This window comes from Electrophorus electricus, chromosome 2 (assembly GCF_013358815.1).
Source record: "Electrophorus electricus isolate fEleEle1 chromosome 2, fEleEle1.pri, whole genome shotgun sequence".
NCBI lineage: Eukaryota > Metazoa > Chordata > Actinopteri > Gymnotiformes > Gymnotidae > Electrophorus > Electrophorus electricus.
In genome coordinates, this window is record NC_049536.1 from 35,302,170 (window position 1) to 35,324,083 (window position 21,914).

The 21,914-nt window shown below is 43.9% G+C and overlaps 1 protein-coding gene across 2 annotated transcripts in view; it reads right to left on the bottom strand.

Annotated features, from left to right (window-relative positions):
* Window positions 1-3,642: 3,642 nt before the first annotated feature.
* enox1 (ecto-NOX disulfide-thiol exchanger 1) overlaps window positions 3,643-21,914 on the bottom strand; it is a 44,660-nt gene continuing 26,388 nt past the window's right edge. For both annotated transcript variants that reach the window (XM_027009601.2, XM_027009600.2), the window contains exons 4-15: window positions 18,533-18,700; window positions 18,224-18,430; window positions 17,717-17,950; window positions 14,388-14,600; window positions 13,055-13,161; window positions 11,295-11,412; window positions 10,046-10,230; window positions 8,839-8,940; window positions 7,604-7,663; window positions 6,442-6,541; window positions 4,810-4,895; window positions 3,643-4,440 (exon numbers count right to left, since the gene is read on the bottom strand). In XM_027009601.2, coding sequence (XP_026865402.2) covers window positions 4,309-4,440; window positions 4,810-4,895; window positions 6,442-6,541; window positions 7,604-7,663; window positions 8,839-8,940; window positions 10,046-10,230; window positions 11,295-11,412; window positions 13,055-13,161; window positions 14,388-14,600; window positions 17,717-17,950; window positions 18,224-18,430; window positions 18,533-18,700 — 1,712 coding nt within the window. In that variant the 3' untranslated portion in view covers window positions 3,643-4,308. The remainder of the gene's footprint in view (window positions 4,441-4,809; window positions 4,896-6,441; window positions 6,542-7,603; window positions 7,664-8,838; window positions 8,941-10,045; window positions 10,231-11,294; window positions 11,413-13,054; window positions 13,162-14,387; window positions 14,601-17,716; window positions 17,951-18,223; window positions 18,431-18,532; window positions 18,701-21,914) is intronic.

Consider the following 21,914-nt stretch of genomic DNA (forward strand, 5'->3'; position numbering starts at 1 on the left):
AAAGATGATCACGGGATATTTGTTATCCGTATGTCTTGTTTTGAAATTTACAAAAGGTTGAACCCAGTGAAAAGAACAAGCCGGAAGAAGCACGCTGAGCTGAATGCAGGGCTTGGTGGGCCTCCTCTGGAGCCTGGCACTTGGATGTGATGGCAGCAGTGCCTTGCTCCTGGCCCCACCCCTTTTCAGGTGCTTTAGTTCTTATTGATAACTAGCATGTGTACTGTATGTCACAATTTAATATATTTATATATTCAGTTTTGCTTGTGGTCGTGCCACTGTTGTTGGCGTGTGTTTCTTTGACCCCCCCCATGTCAGCATGGAGCTCCCACGATCCACCTCCCATTGGTGGATTTCCATCCAGCATGTGTGAAATGAGATTCCAAACAGAGCTTTGTTTTTGCCGTCCAGTGTTCAGTGACGTCGTTTTTCACCTCACAGAACGTTGGAGACAGATGGGAATGAAATCATAACGTGTCACACAATTCACTTTATTGCCTTATACATTTGAAATATGTAAAACCCCACCATCCCCTCACCCACTATCATGACACCTCATTTGTAACAGTTTCCCGTATAGCTTATGCTGTGCTTTTAATAACATGGTTTGTCCTCTAATGCCACATCATTTCAGTGGGTTCTTCATCTGTACAGTGTTGAACGTGAGCCCTCCAGCGCTTGGGTCTGCTGCCACGTCCAGCTGCTCTTGTGCTCTCAGATCACTCTTTGGTCCTCAGCTTCTGTCCTTATCTGACATTTCTCTCCTTCCTCTGTGGTAAAGGATATTACATTTTTGACTTGGTTTAATAATCATAATCGCTAAGCTTCAGTTTGGAGTGCTTTTGTTGTAGAGCAGAACTTGTGAACTTTCTTCACTTTTGTCTTCAAACTGCTGCGAGTTACTGTCTGCTGTCAAAGTCTTGGACTTCTGAAGCAGAAGAGGCAAAAAGGACAAAATTACAATTTTGGAACCAATACAGGCAGCTTTGCTCAGTGGGGTACTTGGCGAGGACTGTTCTGAACCTTCAGAGTCGAGCTGTGTAGGTGTGATTGATGTGGGGTGAAGATGTTATGAGAAACGGGAGGGAGGGAGAGAGAGAGCGAGAGAGAGAGAGCGCGAGAGAGCGAGAGAGCTTGTCTACTGCTTCAGCTGTCATAATGGAAACAATGTGAGCATAAGCTCAGCCTGTAATGCAGACTCACACACAGAGCAGAGAAGTGCAACAACACTGCTGTCTTGACTGCTAAGCATAAAAAATGATTTTCTCATTGATTATAACTGCTGCCTTATGCAGTAAATGCGGTAGAAATGCGTGACATTTGGAAAGATATGAATTACTTTCATGTCTTCTGATTTGATGCCTTAAACAAAGGCAACAAAGCCAAAGCTAATTAACTGCAGTCACATAGCTTCATTAGTAGAAATCCACCCAGATGATGCTACTGTATTCCCACGCCTACCCAGTTTATTTATAGACGCCTTTAGTAAACCTCCATTGCAAATGGAGCTCTTTCTACAGGCTTCCTTAGAAAATAACCAAAAAAAACCAGACTTTATCTAAGCAAAAAACCCCAAAATAAAATAATATAAAAATGTTCCCATGAAACACTTCTCATGTTGAAGCAAAATAGTTTGTAAACTCTGGAATAAGCAAACATCTATCTAGAAGATTCCGGGACTACGGAGCATATAGTGTGTCTTTGGAGCGCTGCACTGCAGAACTCAGGCTTCAGCTGTGGAACAACACCCCTGACCAATCATGGCTGCCTGTGTCACATCACCCACATCTCATTAATATGGAGATAGGCATGTCGACGGCACCCGCAGACAAACGTGACCTTCCTGCCTCCTTTCACGCACTACAGGCAGCAGATGGCCAGGAACCATGGGAGGAGCCCTGCCTGAAAGATCGCTGAGGGACATGGAAGAAACTCAGTTGGGCAGTGTAAAGAGCCTGCTGTGTTTGTTAGCGTCTCTCCAGCCCTCCATCGTCCTCTGGATATGTGGCATGCTACAGCTCGTTTGTGTGGCGAACCAAACGGCCAAGGAAGCATAACGAGGGGCAAAATAAGCAAAAAGATGCTGGCGGTGCTTCATTCAGCCGGTAAAACCAATACGCTTGTATTCACGTCCCTCAGCTCCAGGGTGGGTCTAATGAAGCTAACGTGTCAGAGGAAATTGGGGCTGAGAGACAGATTCTGGCCTTCACTGTTTTGGTGTCCAATGTTACCACGGTAACACTTCTTTTCACTGCTTTTGCCAGAATAGCTTAGGCAAGCTGTATTTCTGTCCAACATGCTGTCGACAAAATGCATTATTTTTATTTATTTTTTTACCTTTTTTGCAAAGTCAGACAGACCATAATAAGAAATGATTTGTGCAACTGCTAGTACAATATTGTATGCAATTAAGCATATTGGAAGAGATATTTTTTAAAGAAATACATTGGTGAAGTATTTTTATATAAGCTGCTGGCATATGAATGATGAAAAGTGATTCATATTCAAATCAGTTGTTTGATTACGAACACAAAATGTCATATAATAACCACCTCATAACTGCATAATATAACTCACATTATACATATTATACATAGATCTCAATATGTACATGTACCATCATTCTGAGAACAGTGATGACAAAAAATGAATGAATAGCTAAAACGTGTCATGTTAACTTGATCTTGCACAGTTGGATGTGCCAATCTCTCTGATCCGGTCCTATAATAAATGGGAGCTGTTTTCTTAAGTGGACTCCGCTATCCCTGATCTTGGCTATGCACTATGAAGCACGTCATGTATCAGCAGCCTGTAAAATCCCACCAGCCTGGACCGTCACTGCAAAACTATGACATATTGTTCAAAAATTAGAAACCCATTTTCAGCAGCAGGAAAATATGACAGTGGAACCCGGAGAGCTACACATTCATTTGATAAGAAAGTAAAGTTTTGACTTGATACAGGGAACCTAAATATCTTCTACTAGGTACTACTGTCCTGTTTTTAGCGATTATCTGGTTTTAGGCTCCCACTCTTTGAATACAGCCTCTCTCTTAAACTGGACTCTAAAATCATGCTATTCACTGTGCTCACTAGCTTTGAGATGAGTTGCACTGAGCTTGTAAGTAATATTTGGAATATCTCAGTACACAGTTTGGATGGTTTGTGCTACCTGGAACACCCTTTAGTGTTTGTGTTTTAGATCTAAAGAGGAACTCTGGCATCATCATTAACTATAACAGCAAAACCACTGGTCATAGTTTAGGTATGAACACTTACCAGACAAGGACCTAGTGACCACTGGAGGACTAGTGACTGCTGGAAGACTAGTGACCGCTGGAAGACTAGTGACTGCTGGAGGATTAGTGACCGCTGGAGGACTGCCCTTCATATGCAGAACATTTCCATGGATGGGAATGTCATGAAGTAGATGTAACATACGGACTTACCAGCTCATTATCCTGGTATCCTGTCATTAATTAACAGCTTGTGAAATTCAACATGTGCAGGGAATCTCTGTTACTAATGCTGTTCATGCAGGCTTCACTTCTCACCAAACCCAGAAGTGAGGAAGTCACGTCAGGAAAGACGTCAGAAGTGACGTGACCTTCACCTCTGAGGGTCCACCAGTGGAGTTTCATCTCAAGATAAAAACCTCTTTATTAGATTTTTAGAAAGTCATAATTTACATGAGCAAATAACAATGGTGCATTGTGACACAAAGAATGCACATTACATAAACACAACAATAAAAGACCTGAAACACAGCAAAATATCCTCTGTCAGTCGGTGGGAAAATGATTCTCTTCACAGCTTTCCTTTTTAAATACTCTATGTAACAGTTAAAACTTCCTTAAGCCTACTGAGCTTTTTGGCTGAAACCAAGGCCCCCGCGTCTTAAATAAATGTCCAGTACAGTGAGCGTGCTCTGAGACATGTCCCTGTGGGGGCCCACCCTCACATGCTTGCGTGTCATAGGTCCTCATAGTCTACATGCCATCATAGAGCAGACCCATATTCCTGGATATTATGCCCACACTTCAGGGACTCTGCTGTTGACAGGAAAAGTTATGCAATGAGCCCCTGAATTCTAAAAAGAGCTTCTTTAAGTGAATACATCCGTCCTGGTTGGGTGCCGAACCTAGTGCTTCTCTCCTTTCTTCGCCGTTATCAATGTTTGTGTACCAGAGTAACAGGTGTGACAGCTCAGGCAGTGGCTGTGGGGGGGTGGATCCCTGCTCGGAGGCTCGGAGGCTCGGAGGCTCTCGCAGGTCTGCGGCCCTGTTCCAGCGCTCGCGCTTCTGTTCGTCATGCCGAGTTGAGAGCCTCAAAGCCGCAGAACTTCCAGCGTTTCTCCAGAGTGGCGCCCACGCCGCTGAACTCCTGTTTGAACATGTTGGGCAGTCTCACCATCAGCCTTTCCAGCTCGCTGGGTGAGACCTGAGAGAGGGAGAATCGTGCATTTACACACACGGCCACCTTCCCCAAGGTACGTGATTTAATGGGTCGTCATTCAAAGCCATGAGGCTGTCTGCTTAATCAAATAGCCCAACTAAGTGCACTCAGTGCATGTATACCATTACGTTTAGCAAATCTATAGCCAATTACTCTGAGGCCAGGGGTCAAATCATTGCAGATATTCATTGGGCTGGGCCACCTGAGCCCCAAACACTGTTCAGTATCGGAGGGCTACACAGAAAACAAAATGAACTCACTGACCTACATAGCAGGAGACTCCACAGCATGAGAACGGTTTTAACACAGAAAAAAAGCTCAGCAAATCAGATTCTGTCTTTAAAACAGTTTTACCTTTGCATCAAGCCTCTGAATGTAAGACCACAGATACTCGATGTTGGCTCCAAAAGGGTGGACATGGAGGAAGGTGGATATTATTCCTGTAGAGGGAAGTGGGGGGGATGGACAGAATACCACCACGGTCACATTTGCATGTAGCTGGTAGGCTGAGCAATAAATGGCATCTGGGAGCAGAACCTCTGCTCCTCCCCCTCTTACGCTGATTAGAGGTCCTGCAAAGGTAATGCGCTGAAGCTAAGGGAGGGAGTGCGCTGGCTGCCCTGGAGGGCCCGGGCCAATATTTATTTCCTTGATTTATATGGTGTAACACTGCCAATTACAGAGGAACCTAATTCAATTCACTCCACAAGCTCTATGTTCACAGGCTCATTCTGGAGTGGGGAGCGGAGTGGACGGCTGTTCACCACGTCGGCTCCGATTTGGAACCTAGAATGTGAGGAGCCGTGCAGGTGATGATAAAGACTGAAACTCGCTGACTTGTCATGCCACAGTCAGCTGCTCCCAAATAGACATAAAAAATCTATTTCGTAATCCAGCTCGGTTAATAGAAGCAAATCTCACGGCACTCATTTTAAATAAAGGGAGGTAACGTTGGCCATGTTGCTTTGGAAACTGTCAAAAACAACAACGAATGCTGCATGAAGAGAGTTGATTAGAAGTGAATGAGGACCATACATATGAACTTCTCTAACGATGCTCCCTCGTGAGGTCAAGCCGGGCAGCTTCCTGTGTGTGCAGGTCTGGAGATTCAAGCTGTTTTTGTTCCATTGTCTGCCTCTTTTCTGCTTGCTGCTGGAACAAATGGAGCTCCTCTGCTGTTCTGGCTGAAGGCCTCTATTCAGCTGTCCCTCCTCCCATCTATACAGTATGCTTTCTCTCTCTGAGCAGAGCATTAGAGTGTGTGTGTGTGTGCGTGCGTGTGCGTGTGTGCGTATGTGCATGCGTGTGTGTGTGCGTACGTGTGTGCGTGTGTGTGTGCGTGCGTGTGTGTGTGCGTGTGTGTGCATATGTGCGCGTGTGTGCGTGCTTGCGTGTGCGTGTGCGTGTGTGTGCGTGCGTGTGTGTGTGCGTATGTGCGCGTGTGTGCGTGCGTGCGCGCGTGCGTGTGTGCATGCGTGTGTGTGCGTATATGTGTGTGTGTGTGGGGGGGGGGGGTTTAAGGGGGCTGTGCTGGCTGAGAGAGGAGCAGCTCTCTTGAGCTCCTCTGACCTCAGTGCTCCTCATTTTCTTCCAAAAACATGATAGATAGACACACACTGCCACTGACTCCATCCCAACATCTAGCGCAGTACAAACTCTCTCTCTCTCTCTCTCTCTCTCTCTCTCTCTCTCTCTCTCTCTCTCTCTCTATATATATATATATATATATATATATATATATATATATATATATATATATATATATATATATATATATATATATATATATATATATATATATAATTTTATTTTTTAAAATGTATTATTTATTTATTTATTTATTTATTTTTTTACTGATACTCTCTACCTGTCTATTACATATATTTTCCTTGGGCCCAAGCCTCCGTCTTCTACACTGGTCCAGTTGTCCACAAATCTCCTCACTCTCGGTGATATATGTACAGAACAGAGGTAGCATATAATTACCAAGCAAGAGGGCTTCTTTCTCTGATCTCAGAGGACCTCGCATGGCCAACTCATTCTTCTTCTCCTGATGGTGATAGAGCACTGCAGTGCCATTCATTCCCTGTCCACACACATACAATGATACAGACATAAAATAACAAACATATGTGGCATTAGAAATAGGCCGCAGTGAATGTCTACAATAGCAGTTCGTCTACATACATGCTGACCAATTTGTACCAAAAATGCCAAGTGCTGTGCTCTGCTTTCAGAAATCAATGTTTATTGACATTACCACCCACTCCTTTCAGAGGCGGCTGTAGATGGCAGGCCATACGCCACACAAAGGATGAATTGATGCGTAGATCAGTGGCACTGGCACTGCATACACATGGTACGATCTATTCAAATGCCCTTTCAACAGCCTCACAAATGGAGGCAACAGAGCAGAAATCTCTTCAAACGCTGTACACGGAATTCCTCTTTAGTAATAGTGAGCATAAAATGTGTTTGGCATGAAGCTTGCTGTATGTAAACACCAAAACTGTTCAGTGCTCAGGAAGCCCTGGGCATTACTGTGCCTGTTTACAGGGCACCAGAGACACAGTCCTGCAAGATCAGGATGTGGACTGGCTGGGTTTTTTGCTTCACTATGGAAAGAAACTTCACATCCTACACATAAGCAGCTGGACCAAGTGTTCACAGTATAATTTATACAGTACAAATGGACCTAAACTTAAGTCCAAACATGTAGCATGAGGACATGAGCTGTAAGTAAACCAGGTGCTTCTGCGTAGAGGTGGAATTTCAACCCTAAACCTAAGTGAGCTAGCTGTGAGGGCAGGAACTACTGCACCTGCCAGAATTACTGGGTCCACAAGAGGGTGCTAGATCTCCTTGAACATTTTACAGCTCTTGGAAGGATTTGCAGGGGACACATTTCACCATTTTATGTAGCTGTGGAGATCACACAGAATGCTGCAAAAAGACACTCCGTGAACGCTAAAGCTTCCGTTAGTGCTAGATACATCGACAGCGCTGGGAAGCACAGCCTAGATTAAAGTCATTCAAGGCACATCTCTGGTCTGCATTCTTAGGTAGAAAGACCACAATAGAGCCACACGATTGAAAAGCCACCAGCCCAGCCTGCAGTGGTGGTGGCCAGCTAGTTTCAGACCGTTACCTTTTCAAGGGCATCAGTGGTGTGGTTCATGCCTTCCACCAAGTCCATACTGCTCAAATGCTGGCAGAAGGAAAAGAAATATATTTACTGATTTGGTTTTCAGGAATGTTATTTAAGATAAATAGATAAAAAGAAGGAAGAAAAGGTGAAGAAAGATGCTAAGAAGAAGAGAGACGACTTTCGGTCTTGAGTTTCACAGCACTTACACAGACGAGTAAATGGCAAACATTTAGTAGATTTTATAAACAAACACCTAGAGTTCCTCTTGGTGGTTAGAACAGTGTCTGATATTAAACATACAGGACATCCGCTGTGGACCTAAAGCAACCTACACCCCCGATCACACACTGCTGAGTTCCCTAGACCTCCACTACTATTGATGTCCCCATTATCTCAGTCCAATAACGTGCACACCAGTGTCCATAGTCAAATACTATGTAAACACGCCTGCCTTTTGTTTTGTGCTCATAGGCAAACCACTGTGCTGGCAAAAATGACAAAGGATCAAATTATGCTGTTCAGCGGAGACTCTACGACATGGAGGGAGCTCTGGGTTCACTGAAGGAATGCACCAAATGTAAAGGATGGCTTCTCTATGGCTGATGTGTTTCCCCACATCTACCAAGAGCAGTGAGGAAGGCAAGGTTGGTGTCACATGCAGAGGCTGTGGTGCAGACTGGGAGTTTAAAAAGGAGCTTTTCTGTGCCGTGTTCAGACCTGAAGCCAAGAATAGCTTAAATCCATCACATTTTTTAGACTGAATTTTCTATTTAAAGCTCTGTCTCTGTGTGTGTGTGTGTGTGTGTGTGTGTGTGTGAGCGTGCAGGTGTGTGCGCGCGTGTGTATGTGTGAGTTTGTGTTGCGTGTGTGTGCGTAGAGTTTTCCAGCTGCTATATCTAACTGCTGTCTCACTGCGTGCACAGTGAGTGGGAGGACACCGAGTGACCCCAGGGCATACACTGGTCTTCGGCTAACACACAGGAAGACAAAAAGGCACTCCTGCTAAACTGGAACAGCTCCCAGCAGAAATGTTTTCTAAAAATGTCCCATATCAGTAGCACACAAAGATGAGTAAAAATAGATGGGAACAGAATCTTTTTTTTTAACTATACAAAATGAAAAATAAATGTCCTTCTAAATAATTAATATAGCAACACAGCCTGATTTACTGATATAGGTGTAGACTGAGGTGAAGTCTCTCTGAAGCAGCCAATGTGTGCAGGTCTCACCCTCACCCTGAGGTTGGAGATCTCGCCCTCTAGGTGGCGCTGCTCGACCTGGGCCTGCTCCAGCTCCAACTCCTTCTCCTTCAGCTCTTCCTGGAGCCTGAGCAGTTGCTGTGGAGACAGGCAGCATGTTCAAGAACAAAAGGGCTGCTAACGAAGCGCAGCGTGAATGCGCATGAAGAAGGAGGGTTAGGGTTAACTGCAGAGATCTTCAGAGTTTGCTTTACTTACCTGGAAAAACTGAGTAGACACATAAGGTAGAGGTGAGGAACACGGCGCCTCACTGGCTAATTAAACGCTGTCAATCATTATATGAACTGAACGTGTACTGAGAGGTCCAAGCCATGCTAGTCTACAGTCAAGTCTCAAGACAGTTTACAACGCAACATTTACAGTGCAGTTACATTTATTTTCAGAAACCAGACATTCTATTAAGATAAACAAGTACTGGAGGTTAATTTAAAAATTGTGCTTAAATTCCAGAACATTCTTTTTTTTTTTTTAATTCAAAATTGATATTATTAGCCATTTTCAAGAACTGAGCCAAAATCACCCAACTAGGAGGAGTGAAAAGCTCAGTGAAGATGTGAGGAGTGAGGTTCTGGAAGCAGTGGGGGGCTGGGAGAGGGAGAGAGTCCAACAGAGAGGGAGAGAGGGAGAGAGGGAGCAAGGAGGAATGAACACAGTAGAGTGTAGGTTAGCTCTGCAGTTACTGTCAGGCAGCCCTGTGTAAGGAGGGTAGGCATGTCCCACTGGCTAGCTAAAAGGACAGGGGTGGTGTGTGTGTATGCGTGTGTGTGTGTGTGTGTGTTTGCTGTGGTGTGTGCTGTCCAGGGTAGACCTCTCATGCTCCTTGGTCCTTAGGCACGACTCTATAATGGGATTGAAATGGTAAGTCACTTTGGATAAGATCGTTTGCATAATGCATAAATAAATGTGTTTGAGCGTACCACGCCTCTGAGTTTATGACCACTCCTCTGGGTTTATGACCACGCCTCTGCATGTGTGACTATGCATCTGTGTGTGTGACCACTCCTCTGGGTTTATGACCACGCCTCTGCATGTGTGACTACGCCTCTGGGTTTGTGACCACGCCTCTGTGTGTGTGACCACGCCTCTGGGTTTATGAGCACTCCTCTGTGTGTGTGACCACGCCTCTGGGTTTATGACCACGCCTCTGCGTGTGTGCCTGTGTGTCTGGAGGTTTGCGTGCTACCTGCTGCATGCCGTGCATGCTCTGCTGGAGGAAGTGGAGCTGGTTGTCATGCATGTGCTCGTCGTCGGCGCGCTGGGCCTTGCCCTGCTCCTTCTTCAGCAGCTCCACCTCATTCCTGTAGGCGTCCAGCTGCCAGCGCAGACTGTCATTCTCCTCTCGCAGGGCGCAAGTCTGCACAGCCAGAGCTGCAGGCACACAGGTAGGGACTCGCCATCAGGGCAAGGCCTCTACGTCCAGCTCATACGCATGCGCCGCGCCCGCCCTTCTTACCTTTAAACAAATGCTTTCACATGCACAAGGCTCAGTGTGCACAGTAAAACACAACGTACATCTACACATCCTGATGCTCACCTAATGGTCACCTAATAACCATCAGTAATGCTTAGACTAGAGTAGTTGCTTTGGTGATAGGTGGTATCATTAATATTCAGAAATTCTTTTAATTTTATAACCTACAAATATAATATAATAGTAGAGTGTAGTAATAGTGCAATGTAGTGTACGTGTGCGTGTGCTACGACGATGGCTCTCTGCCATATTAAGCAGGTGCAGGTGACTGTAAGAATAGCAGTCATTAGAGAACCTTCCAGCAGACAGACAGCACTGTAACTGACTCTGTGTGTCGTGCAGGTTGGGTCCCTGCGTGGGGCCTCTGTCTGCATAACCACAGCCCAACGTGCTTTGGGGTTTATCCCCTTGCCATCATGGCATTTGTCATATGTCGTTTGGCTTGAATTTGGCCAGGATTTCTGAAAGTCTGATGTGTGACAGATTGCCAATTGCCAATTTAAAAAAAACCAAAAAAAAAACCCAAAACACTACATACATAAAAATGAACTCAAGTGTGATACTAAATGTGGTGTTTGTCCTTGACATCCCAAACTAAGGATTCAGAGCTCAAAAAATATCACTATAAATTCCACAGCTGCTTTCTGCAGAAGCAATATCATTCTTAATCAAACATTTTATGGAAAACATAAAACTAGTAGATTTAATCATTCATCATGACTCCTCAGCACAAAAACACGTTTTGTTGTGCTTGGTTGTGAGTGTTTTCCTCCAGATTATCTCCACGATAAGAGCGGCGAGTTCCATGCAGCCAAGTGCTGCTTTCAGAACGGCTTCCTTGGATTCTGATTCATGGCATCATTTTATAACATTTAAAATGAGAAGAAATACATTTGATCCATGTGTCAGCAATGTAAATATTTTACAGTTCCAGAGTCTGTCTGAGGCACATGGTTTGCACCTGAGTCTTCCATTCGAACCTTCTTACAGGGATTTTCCTCCAAATCTTCATCTGACATCTCCATCTCCTCTTCCCTTCGAATTCCCATAATCTCCTCACTGTGGGCATTCCTCAGTTCCTAGCAAACCATAATCACACACACACACACACAAATATGCACACACACGCAACGTGAGAGACACAAACAGGGAGACACATGCATACTGTTAGTGGCAGCTGCCCTAGATGAGATGACTGAACATGGAGTTAATGTTTAATGCTTCTGATGTCACTCTAAAAAAGAACAATACAGCCACAGAAACCAATAATGTGAACAAACATACCATCCTCTACAGACATGTGTGACTTTCATGAGACTCCCGTGGTTTACCGACACCACAGTGCGTGTCTATCATATCCTACAGTATCCTGCGCAGTGTAAGCCGTGCAGGGCCTCTCTTTTCACTTTTAGGATTGCCTCTTATTTTAGCTCCACTCTAGCAGTGATAGAATAATGGACTGTGACAACACACGGCCTTGCGACTGTATCCTGAAAGCCAGCCTGCAGTGCCAACTAAGGCTCTGCCATCTCACAGCTGTGGGCGATAGCATAAGTTTGGATGATCCATTTGTCTGGGGCTGGAAAGAGACTGTAAAAGAAATCACATTTCACAAATGTCCAGGCTCACTGATCCTCTGACAGTCATCACAGGGATCATCAGCAAGGATATTTAGTGCCACTGCTGTAAAAGCTTAGAGTTCGGACGGAATAAATATCTGTCATAAAACAACAGTGAGAGAAGAGCACGCTTTCTTATCAGCAGACAGACTCTGTTCTGATCCCACATGTCTCGTCTCTCATCTTAGTTTCTTGAAAGCTCTTATACAGATAAATAGATCATATCACATCTTACATTTCTTTCTGTCAGCACAAGTTTATTACACTGGTGACTGAAAATGATTTTATAGCATGACATACAATACAGCCTAAAACGCAGATGAAACGTCACCCCGCTAAGATTTCACAGTGGTGGCATCAGAACTGGTTTTGGCCTGTCCACTTATTAAAGCAGCGTCTTACCTCTGGGCGGACTGGGAACCTAAGTGGCAACTTTTCCTTTCAATGACTGGACTTACAAAATTGCATGGATGCACACATACTGTATTTCTCTCAAAGGGGATTAATGGTTTGGTCTTCACAGAAAAAAACATCCCATTCACCCACTGCATGTAAGAATAAATCAAGTTGTGGAAAAGAATCCCAACCAGATGATTCCTGTGCAGTGTATCACGAGGTGGAAAGAGCATAAAAGTCTTTGGAAAGTTGGTAGATACTAACATAGGGATAGTATGAGCACTATGTAAATGCTGAATCTTGAAGTTTCCAAATGTCACAAACATGGCTGTTCTATATCCCAACTTCAGCTCTCCCAACTTTTCTTTAGCCTTTAATGGAGACCTAATACAAATTTGATGAGTTATAAATAATTAATACAGGTTTATCATTGATGACTATCATTTTAACCCTAGAAGCATCTGTTGCCATGGAAACTTAAGAGGTACTTGGCTTTCTAGCAGATATCGACTGTGTGCTGCAGAGCGAGAGAACAGAATCAGAAATACGGGATGGTTTATTCGTGAGACCGCAAATTAAAAAAAAAAGAAAAAAAGAAAAGGTTTCCAAACAAACAGCCACAGGACCCACACAGTCACATTAGCTGCCAGAGCACCAATGTGGCCTGCAGAGCCCAGCAGGACAAGAAGGGAGGAGAAGTACCAACCTCGCACTGCTTTCGCCAAATGTCTATGTTCTTGCGCTGCGCTTTTGTGAAATGGTCCCATGCCTTTTGTCTGGTGGCAGCGGTGAAAACGGCCGTGATCTGCTCAACTTTGGTGGATAAGGAAGTCAGACAAGACAAGCCATTTATGTAAAGCTCTGCACCACTGCGAGGTGGAGCTACACGCCAGGAACCTCGGCAAGCAGTGAGATTCCTGGGAGTGGCGGCTCCTTTGTACTTACATCTCATGACCTGCTGATTCAAATCCTTTAGGACTGTAGAAGGCAACAGACTACAAAGGGTGGAATACTTGGCTCGCATGATGCTGCTGGTAGCTGCAGTTGTATTAAGTATATTAAGGAATATTAGGTAATATTGACTGTAGTTTACAGAGTGCTTGGATACCCAGGAATGTTCCTTATTATGTGCAATACGGTGGAAAAACGCATTGCAGGAGTTTGAGGTTGATTTAAGAATATAAAATTTTTTATTTAGTTTCTACCTCTTGTAAAATGTTGCCTTTTGTATGTCTCTGATTTGACTATACATTTCTACTGGTGTGATGTTTTGAAGGCATAAGCAAAGAAACATGTAAGCTGTAATAATGAATAAATGGTGAGTTCTTGCACCATAACCAGTGTAACTTTAAACCCTCTTTCCTTCTGTTTTTTTACACCATACTAGAGATGGATAAAAGAAAGCATTAAATATTAGTATTTATTTTGTTCTTTTGCTGTTGTCAAGCTGCTATGGGCATAACTTCACCATCATACCTATTCAAAGCTTCTTATATTCCATCCTAAGAGACTCTGTAGTCTGTACTACATGTCTTAGTAGCTGCTTCTGGTTTGTGAAGCATTTCCAGCTACTCTGTTCATCTCAGAAGGTAAGGGAATCTGATTTTTGCCTACCTGTAAGTTAAGTTGAACTGCTCGGTCCCTGCTATGAGGTGGTACTGCTTCCATTGAGACTGTACTTACCATGGGCCATTCTCTGGGCTATGGTTAGAGTCACACTGATTTAGGGAACTAGGCCTGAATACAGCTTCAGAGTTCAAGGTCCTTTTTTGTACTTTGACTGTTTTCCACTGTCTATATGTCTGGCATCTTCATATGATGCCACATTATGGCACTACAGCCAGATGAAGGCATTTAAAAACGGTTAATTTCGAAAGGGAACAACAACACACAAAAAAAGCCCAAAAATCAGATCAGAGACTGAGCATGATCAAGAATCCCACATAATCTCGGGCTGTGCAGTGGATGAGCATTGCCATGGCGACCCTAGAGGAACAGCTCTCTCTGAGATAGTGGCGTGGATGAAAGGCCTGTCTTACATTGTGTGAGGATGGCGAGGAGCGAGTTCTTGAACTGCTCTTTGGCTAGCTCCATCTCCTCCTCGTGCTGGGCCTTTTCGCTCATCAGGCGCCGCACGTGGCTATTGGCCGACTGGATCATGGAGTAGAAGTGATTTGCCGTTCGCCGGTTCACCTCCCCCCTCTCTATCCACGTGAACAGAACCGCAGTGGCCTCACTGAACTTGTTATCATCTGTGGAGAAGAGGAGGCGACGTTATGCCTGATTTAAACTCAAAGACTGCACAAAAGCATTTTTCTCTTCATTCATGGTAAAGTTACATACGCTCTGTTCATTGCAAATATCCAAACAGATTATTAAAAATGACTGTGCAGCAATAACAAGAAAGGGAAACAATCTTCCACAGAATGAATTGCTTCGAGTTATAATTCTTGCACTGCGTGCAAGTTTCACTGCATTGTGTCGAATTTTAATGTAACACTTGGACCACAATCTAGTACAAGAAAAACAGCACCGAACATCACGATGTCTTAACTTGTAATGCATTGAGTGTAATTCTAGGCCGTGCATATGATGCAGAGGCTCAGTGGTCTCACTCTGGCTGCAGTCATCAGGTCCCTCTGGACCTCTTTGAAATGCATTACAGGAACTGCAAGAATAATTGAAATTTGCCACTACATCTTTGCAAGCACTCAGGCCAATAGTAAATGGCACCTTCCCAAAATTCGATTCTAAATGCAGTCTCACTTAGTTTTCACTGCCTAGCATATGTTTTTGATCAGAAACATCTCTCTGAGAAAAGGAAACAGCATCTAGGTATATTCTACATTGTTATAAATATCATATGATAGTCTCAGTATATTTGAGCCATTTTAATTATGTATACAGCTGAGCAGATAGCCTGGATATGCAGTCTGTGTGTGGTTTGAACCACAGCGGCTCCTGGGCTTCGTAGGCAGTTGCTGGAGTGAGAGCAGATAACGCCAATCAGGTGGCACTCTGCCTTCCCAGCTAATTAAAGCAAATACAATTCTCTTGCTCGCAGGGCAAGAATGTCATTTGACAGGAGTAAAAATAAATTCCCTCAGTCAGATGAGACTGCAAGCCCTCCCCCACTCCTAACGAAGGCTGTGAGTGCAAATCTAAATGTGTAAATCTCCACACCCTTCAACAAAATCCCTCAGCATCCCCTTCTGCCTTTGCAAAACTCTGCCTCTATGACAGTTACTATTTTACCAGCACTTCAGAGCCAACACCAACAGAATTACTCGGTCTTGGGTTACAGACTTATTTTTATGACGGTACCTTATTTATTCTTCTGAGGCCATGTAATTTGGTAATGAACATGATTAATGCGTTTATTCCCCCTCCAATGAAAAAGCATTAACCAGAGGCTGCCTGAATGAATGGCATTAATAAAAAACACAAGACCTTTAATGGCAGAAGGAGAGCGGCTGGTGGGAGAAGAAACGCTGGAGCGCAGCTAAACAAAAAACAAACTCACGGATGAGGAGCCACTGGATTCCTGCCATTCTACTGTACAATGGCTTCCAGTGCAGTCTCCTTACAGACAGATGGCTTCTTTCACTCCACTGCAGATAAATGACATCATCCACATGACCCATGGCCCTGTTTGCTGTCTGAGACTATATAGCAACACTTGCATTTGTTGCAAATTATTATCCTGCAGTAGAAAACCAAATGGCAAAGGATGGACTAAATTCTGTAGCAAGGAGATTCTCAGAGTGGAACGTGCCGTGTAAGGAAAAACACTGAGGTATCAGAGATGCCTTGGCTGAAGCCCTGTGGGATCATGCACAGTGCAGGAATACACACTGCACAGAACGAAATGGGAAATGCCTGATGGTGTGCCATGATTGCTGATTCTAAATGAAAGCAGCCTCTCCAGAGATGAAGGCTTCGAGAGGCATGGAAGAGACCCAGCCATCATCACCAAATTCCTGCTGCGCGCCTGGGGCTCCTGCTAATCATAACCAAGCCCAGGAAAAATATTAGCTTTGAGCCAGAGGAGAGTTCGAAGAAGTGCTGTGCATGAATGGGAAATGTGATACAATCAACTCTGAAATATGAGAAAACAATAATGCCCATATAAACCCTTTGCCAAAATGACAGGCCCGAGGTGAAGGAACAGCAGCAGAGGCTCAGTGGTGGACTGTTTATGCGCCATGCAGGGGGAGGGGTGCACGGGGGGGGGGGGGGGGGGGGGGGGCTTAGGCTGCCTGCCTGCACTGTTTCCAGGCTTCATGCAGCAGTAACTTGCTTCCAGACTTTTGGAGGAATCCTAGTTTCCAGGTTTCGAAAACAAATGTCTGGTACCTGGAAAACTGCCCTGAGGCATGTGGTAAAAAGGAAGGAGAAAGCATTTAGACAAAAGCAACCTCCACATCTCACTCTGACCAGGACCGATCAGGCTGATACTGTGTGTACTGACAAACAGGAGCCCAAATCTGGTAGTATTCATAATGTTTAACTTTATTTGAATTTTATTTATGATTAAGGAAAACACCCTTCTTGGTGGCAGAGGTAACAGTTTGTAACAGTTTGTACAAAGAGGTAGAAAGATTAATACTCCAACTTGTTTGCTAAAAAGCAAGATTTCATCTGCAACCAACACGCTGCCTTTTCCATTTGGGTTTAGTGAACTGATCATCACACTCATCTGAGGTCCTGAATATGCTATAACACTATAAATGACAGTTTTAATCATCATTTAATACAACAGCAAACTGTATCTGTCCTGAACAAAACAGCTGTTTAGAAAAGAGCAACCAACCACGCCCACTGGGTTACAGCCGAAAAAAAAACCCAGATTATACTCCCTAAAAACAGATAATACCCTTTGTCTTAAAATATCAAAAAACTTAAACAGATCCTTGTTATCCAAGCCCTCTGGTGCCATGGTTAGTCTAGAGATAAAGGGGTCTGGTCAATATTCATCATAGGCCACCAATGGGACCAAACATATAAGCACACTAACCCTACAGAACAACACACCAGCCCTACAGAACAATACACTAACCCTACAAAACAACTAACTAACCCTACAGAACAACACACCAGCTGGAGCTGTGGTGTGGCAGATGCACCCAGTCGGGGGGACTAAATGGCAGAGTGCTGGGGGATTTGCAACCAGACAGCCAATCATTACCGTAACGCCCGTCACATCATCAGAGCTGACAGGCCTGGCTGGAAGGTGTTTGACAGAGCAGACATGGCCACACAGGTCAATTTCACCAAGTTCTGCTTTTAGAGATCTCATACTCAAACTGTTTTTTGTTGTTAATGTAATGATGGTAACAGAGACGTGAAGGTCACAGCACTCACGTACCTTTCAACCTCTCGGCCAATAAGCCTGCCTCATGCTCAGAGTAGTGCATGATGGGAGGTGGGGAGGGAGGTCTTAAGCGGTCCTCTTGGACTTTGCGACGGTGCCGTTCTTCTCGTGCCAGTAACCTCTGTTTACACTCCCACTCGTACAAGTCGTCCCGCGCCTGGGCAAAGTCCACGTGTATGCGGCCTGAATCCTTCTTATCTGTGCTGGATCCGATGCGCATTCGGTAGCCTGAGACAGCCAGCATCAAACAGAGCCATTACACATGCACACCCATATTACCTTCCAGTGTAGAGAAACAAAGAACATTCATTAGGACAAACATTTGTTGAGTACAAATGTGGCAGATGCTTATTCAAATACATTAAATGTTTATGTGACTCAAGGGGACATCACTGCAACAATTCTAACTGAGGATGAAATGCTGGAGAAAGTGCATATTGATTTTGTGAAAATATGCCTAAAAGTGAGACTTATTGTACAAATGAAAAACAAAAGGCACACCAGACAGATAAATGGCCTTGTCGACCATGAATTCCTCGCTGAAACGAATGTGACAGAAGTTTTTCTTGCTCTTGCGGATGGCGACGATTTCACCACACTGGTCAAACACCTCCCTGATAATCTCCTCACTCGCATTCTCTGGAAGTCCACCAACAAAGACTGTCTTACAGCCGGGGGGACGCTCTCTGGTTGAAGGAGGTGGGAGATCTGTAGAAGTCACAGCCATGGCCACTAATTACAGAACAGACAATCCACCGGATCTATAGTTGGTAGAAGTTGTGATTTACTGAGAGCAGCAGGGATCCTTACTGGGGTTCTGTGGGAAGAGGGTGCAGCTCTTGCAGTGGATGAACTCCTTGATGCCAGGCAGCTCAGGCTGCACAGGTGGTGGAGGCACCAGACTGATCCCTGCCATCATGGGGTTAATGGGGGCAATAATCCCCAGGTTTGGGTCAAATCCCTGGATGCAGATGGAGTCTGTGGAATAAAAGACAAACAACATAAAGAGTGACGAAGGAGCTAATAAACCACTAGGGCAGATAGGGCCAATAACCAGACAGCCAAACTGGTAAAACTCTTTCCAAAGAAGCTGAGATCAAGCTGCCTCATAAAGAAGAAATGAGAAGATCCATCAAACATTGGGGGCTTTTTTAAAATCATTTTTTCATTATACTAAACCATGCAGAATATGAAATTGAAAACCCATGGTTTTATGAAGATGTGAACACTGTAGACTTTCTGTGTGCTTTATACAATACGCATGCATGCAGTTTCAGCTCTTAAATATATACAACAGAGCTTGTGGCTGCCTTGCATCCACAGCGTCTCTGTGAGTGACATGCAGCACAGGAAAGTCCCATGCTCTTTTCTTCTTCATATGACACTTTAAATGGATCAGAATTTCAGCCACTGCTGCATTTGTGAAGGATTTCTGACTTCTTTTTGAGGAGTGAAAGCATCACAAATCTGAAATCACACTTTTAAAGCACATCTGGCATAACATTTTTCAGAATACACATTTGTGAGCCTCTTTATTAGAGATACCTGCCTTGTCTCTACACTAACTGTACTGACGTTCTTTGATGGGGTATTTTCATAACACAGCATTAGTTTTGGGTGTTGGGGCTGGTCTGGGTGTATCATCCACAGCACTGCTGCCAGGGTCTTCACACGTGTCCATGTTACAGATGGGTTAAGAGTGATCTTTCACCCCCAAAATATCCTGTGGTTACAAGCTGATCAATGATCAACAGCTACAGAATCGCAAACCTGCATAGCAACTGATTTTCTATAGACTCTTATTAAACACCTACAAGATGTTTCTAACAAGCTGGTACTTCCAATAAAACTGCTGGTGAGTCCAAATCCCACATGAATGCAGCAACACACCCTGGTCGTGCTATGCTATTGCAGTATAAAGTATGAGATGTTGGGTCTAATGTGTAAACAGATGACGTAACTAGAGGGTGGAAGTTATGGTGAGAATCTCTGTACTGGCAGTTATATGAAATGGGAGCTTTAAGAGATCCATGTGAAACTCATCAATGTGTAAACTGTAAAGACTCTAACAGGTAAATTACACACAGAAATGCCTCCCATTTATCATTTTTTTATGTTGTTTTTCCTCCCTCTGAGGATGATTCAAGCACTACTCATTCTTTTGGCCCAAGACATCTCACTCTCTGCCAGAAAATGAAAATTAAATGTTTTTTTTCCCCAATTATCTTTTTTGAATTTTCCATAGAAATGTGATCCACCATGAAATCCAAGAGCTGGAACTCCTCCACAGGAAACAGCTGTGCATGGTTAGCACAGAGGTGAGATGTCACCAGTCAGCAGCCTCCACAAACGCCATTATCAACCGATTGTGGGCCACTTCAAACATCAAACTCTCATCCCATGACTTGGTACTGGGACCATTCCAGCCACCCCTATTTCACATTTGCGAGCTGTCCCAGTGATGAGGTGTAACTCAGAAAGTAACGCAGAAACCAATTTAAATTTGATCAGCTCAGCAGAGAGAAGCTCCTGTACAAACAGCCCTTACTATCCATAATCACTTCACACTCAGTTTACTGGCCTTTTGTGGTTGCCCTCCTGCTACGCTACAGCCAGTTTAGAGGACAAGATGAGCACTGGCAGTTGAAGAATCCTCCCTGAATTCTCCATGTCACTTAGCATTTGACGTAGTGGCTAGATACGTTGCGTCACTGTAGACGTCTTTCACTGTTTCTGGCAGAGAGTGATCAATTTTTTAATCTTCCCTAGAAACTCAGGCTTCCTGAATCATTGCATAAATCAGTGCGATCAGCCACTCGTGGTTTACACCAATTCTGATTCCAAATTTCCCAGTGGGTTCGTCTAATAGTGCTCCAAATGGAGCCTTAACAATGGCGACTCCAACAGTGAGGAAACGCCGCTATATTAGGGTGAGCTCTTAGTGCGTCGTGCCGGATGGGTGCAGACTAAGAAATAATCATAATCAAAATCAAAATATGTGCTCAGAATCAACAATTAAAACCAAAACAATCCAAAAGTACTAGAGGTACTTGGGCTATTTTCAGGTGTAAACAGTACAAAGCTGCATAGGGTTTATGTTCTGCATGTTTAAAGTGGTTTTCAAGTGCAGTCTAAATGATACTTTAACCTGCACTGGAAATTAAAGGGAGACCAGACCAAAACTTTGCATACATTATGAATCACTGATGCTGATTAACTCTGTTAACTCTGAGATTAACTCTGCTTTTAGGTCTCTGCCTCCATGTGTCCTAGTGCCACACCAGGTCCAGCTCTAAAGTGGTGTTATGATTCAGACAGTACCCGCACAACCAGGGCATGTGGACAGAAATGATACTGGAGTCCTTTCTTAAAGGTGATTCTCTAGAAGCACATCCCCCCCCCTCCGGTTTATTTTATTAGGTGGGGCAGAAGCTAAGGATAGTCATTTTAATATTCATCCTTGAATGATTTCACAGAGCATCCAGAACAAAAACCTCAATATACAATTCAAATGTGAACCATTCCAATTTACAACAATCCCATAAATATTCATGATTCGTCGATTCTGCTCATGCATTTTAATCTCATTCTAATTTGTCTCAATCCACCGTGGCTCTTTGGTTTGGTAGTAATTACAATAGGGTGCAAACTCAGCAGTCTCTATTTGTATGAGATCCCATTATTAACACCACTGCAGTGCGCTGTATTTCCTTACTGTGTATCAGGAAAAACAATTAAACAACTTCACTCTCTGTTTCTGCTGTCTGTGTCAAAGACAGTCCCAGGCAACCCACTGGTCTTTCTGTATTTGTCTTAATTACAAAGAATGAGATTATCATTATTGAAAGCATGATAACAGTGATTTGTTCAGCAGAGGCTAGAGACAGTCTTCATTCCAGAGATTACCACCTTCAGGAATGATTCGTCTAAAAATAACATGGATGTGAGAGTATGAGCAGAGTTTATTTCAGATTTCAGACTGAACCAGTGAATGAGGCAGGTGCAGAGGCTGAGAGACAGGGACAGAGGCAGTGTGTGTGTGCAGAGTGCTCTAGGACCTTCAGCCTTTCAGCCCAGCAACAGTGGGCTTATCTCAGAGCCAAAGAATAACCCTCAATAGGCAACAACTTACTTTAACATAAAAGCCAACGTCTAGCACTGCTGCTAAAGGTCACATATTTGGCTCATGTGG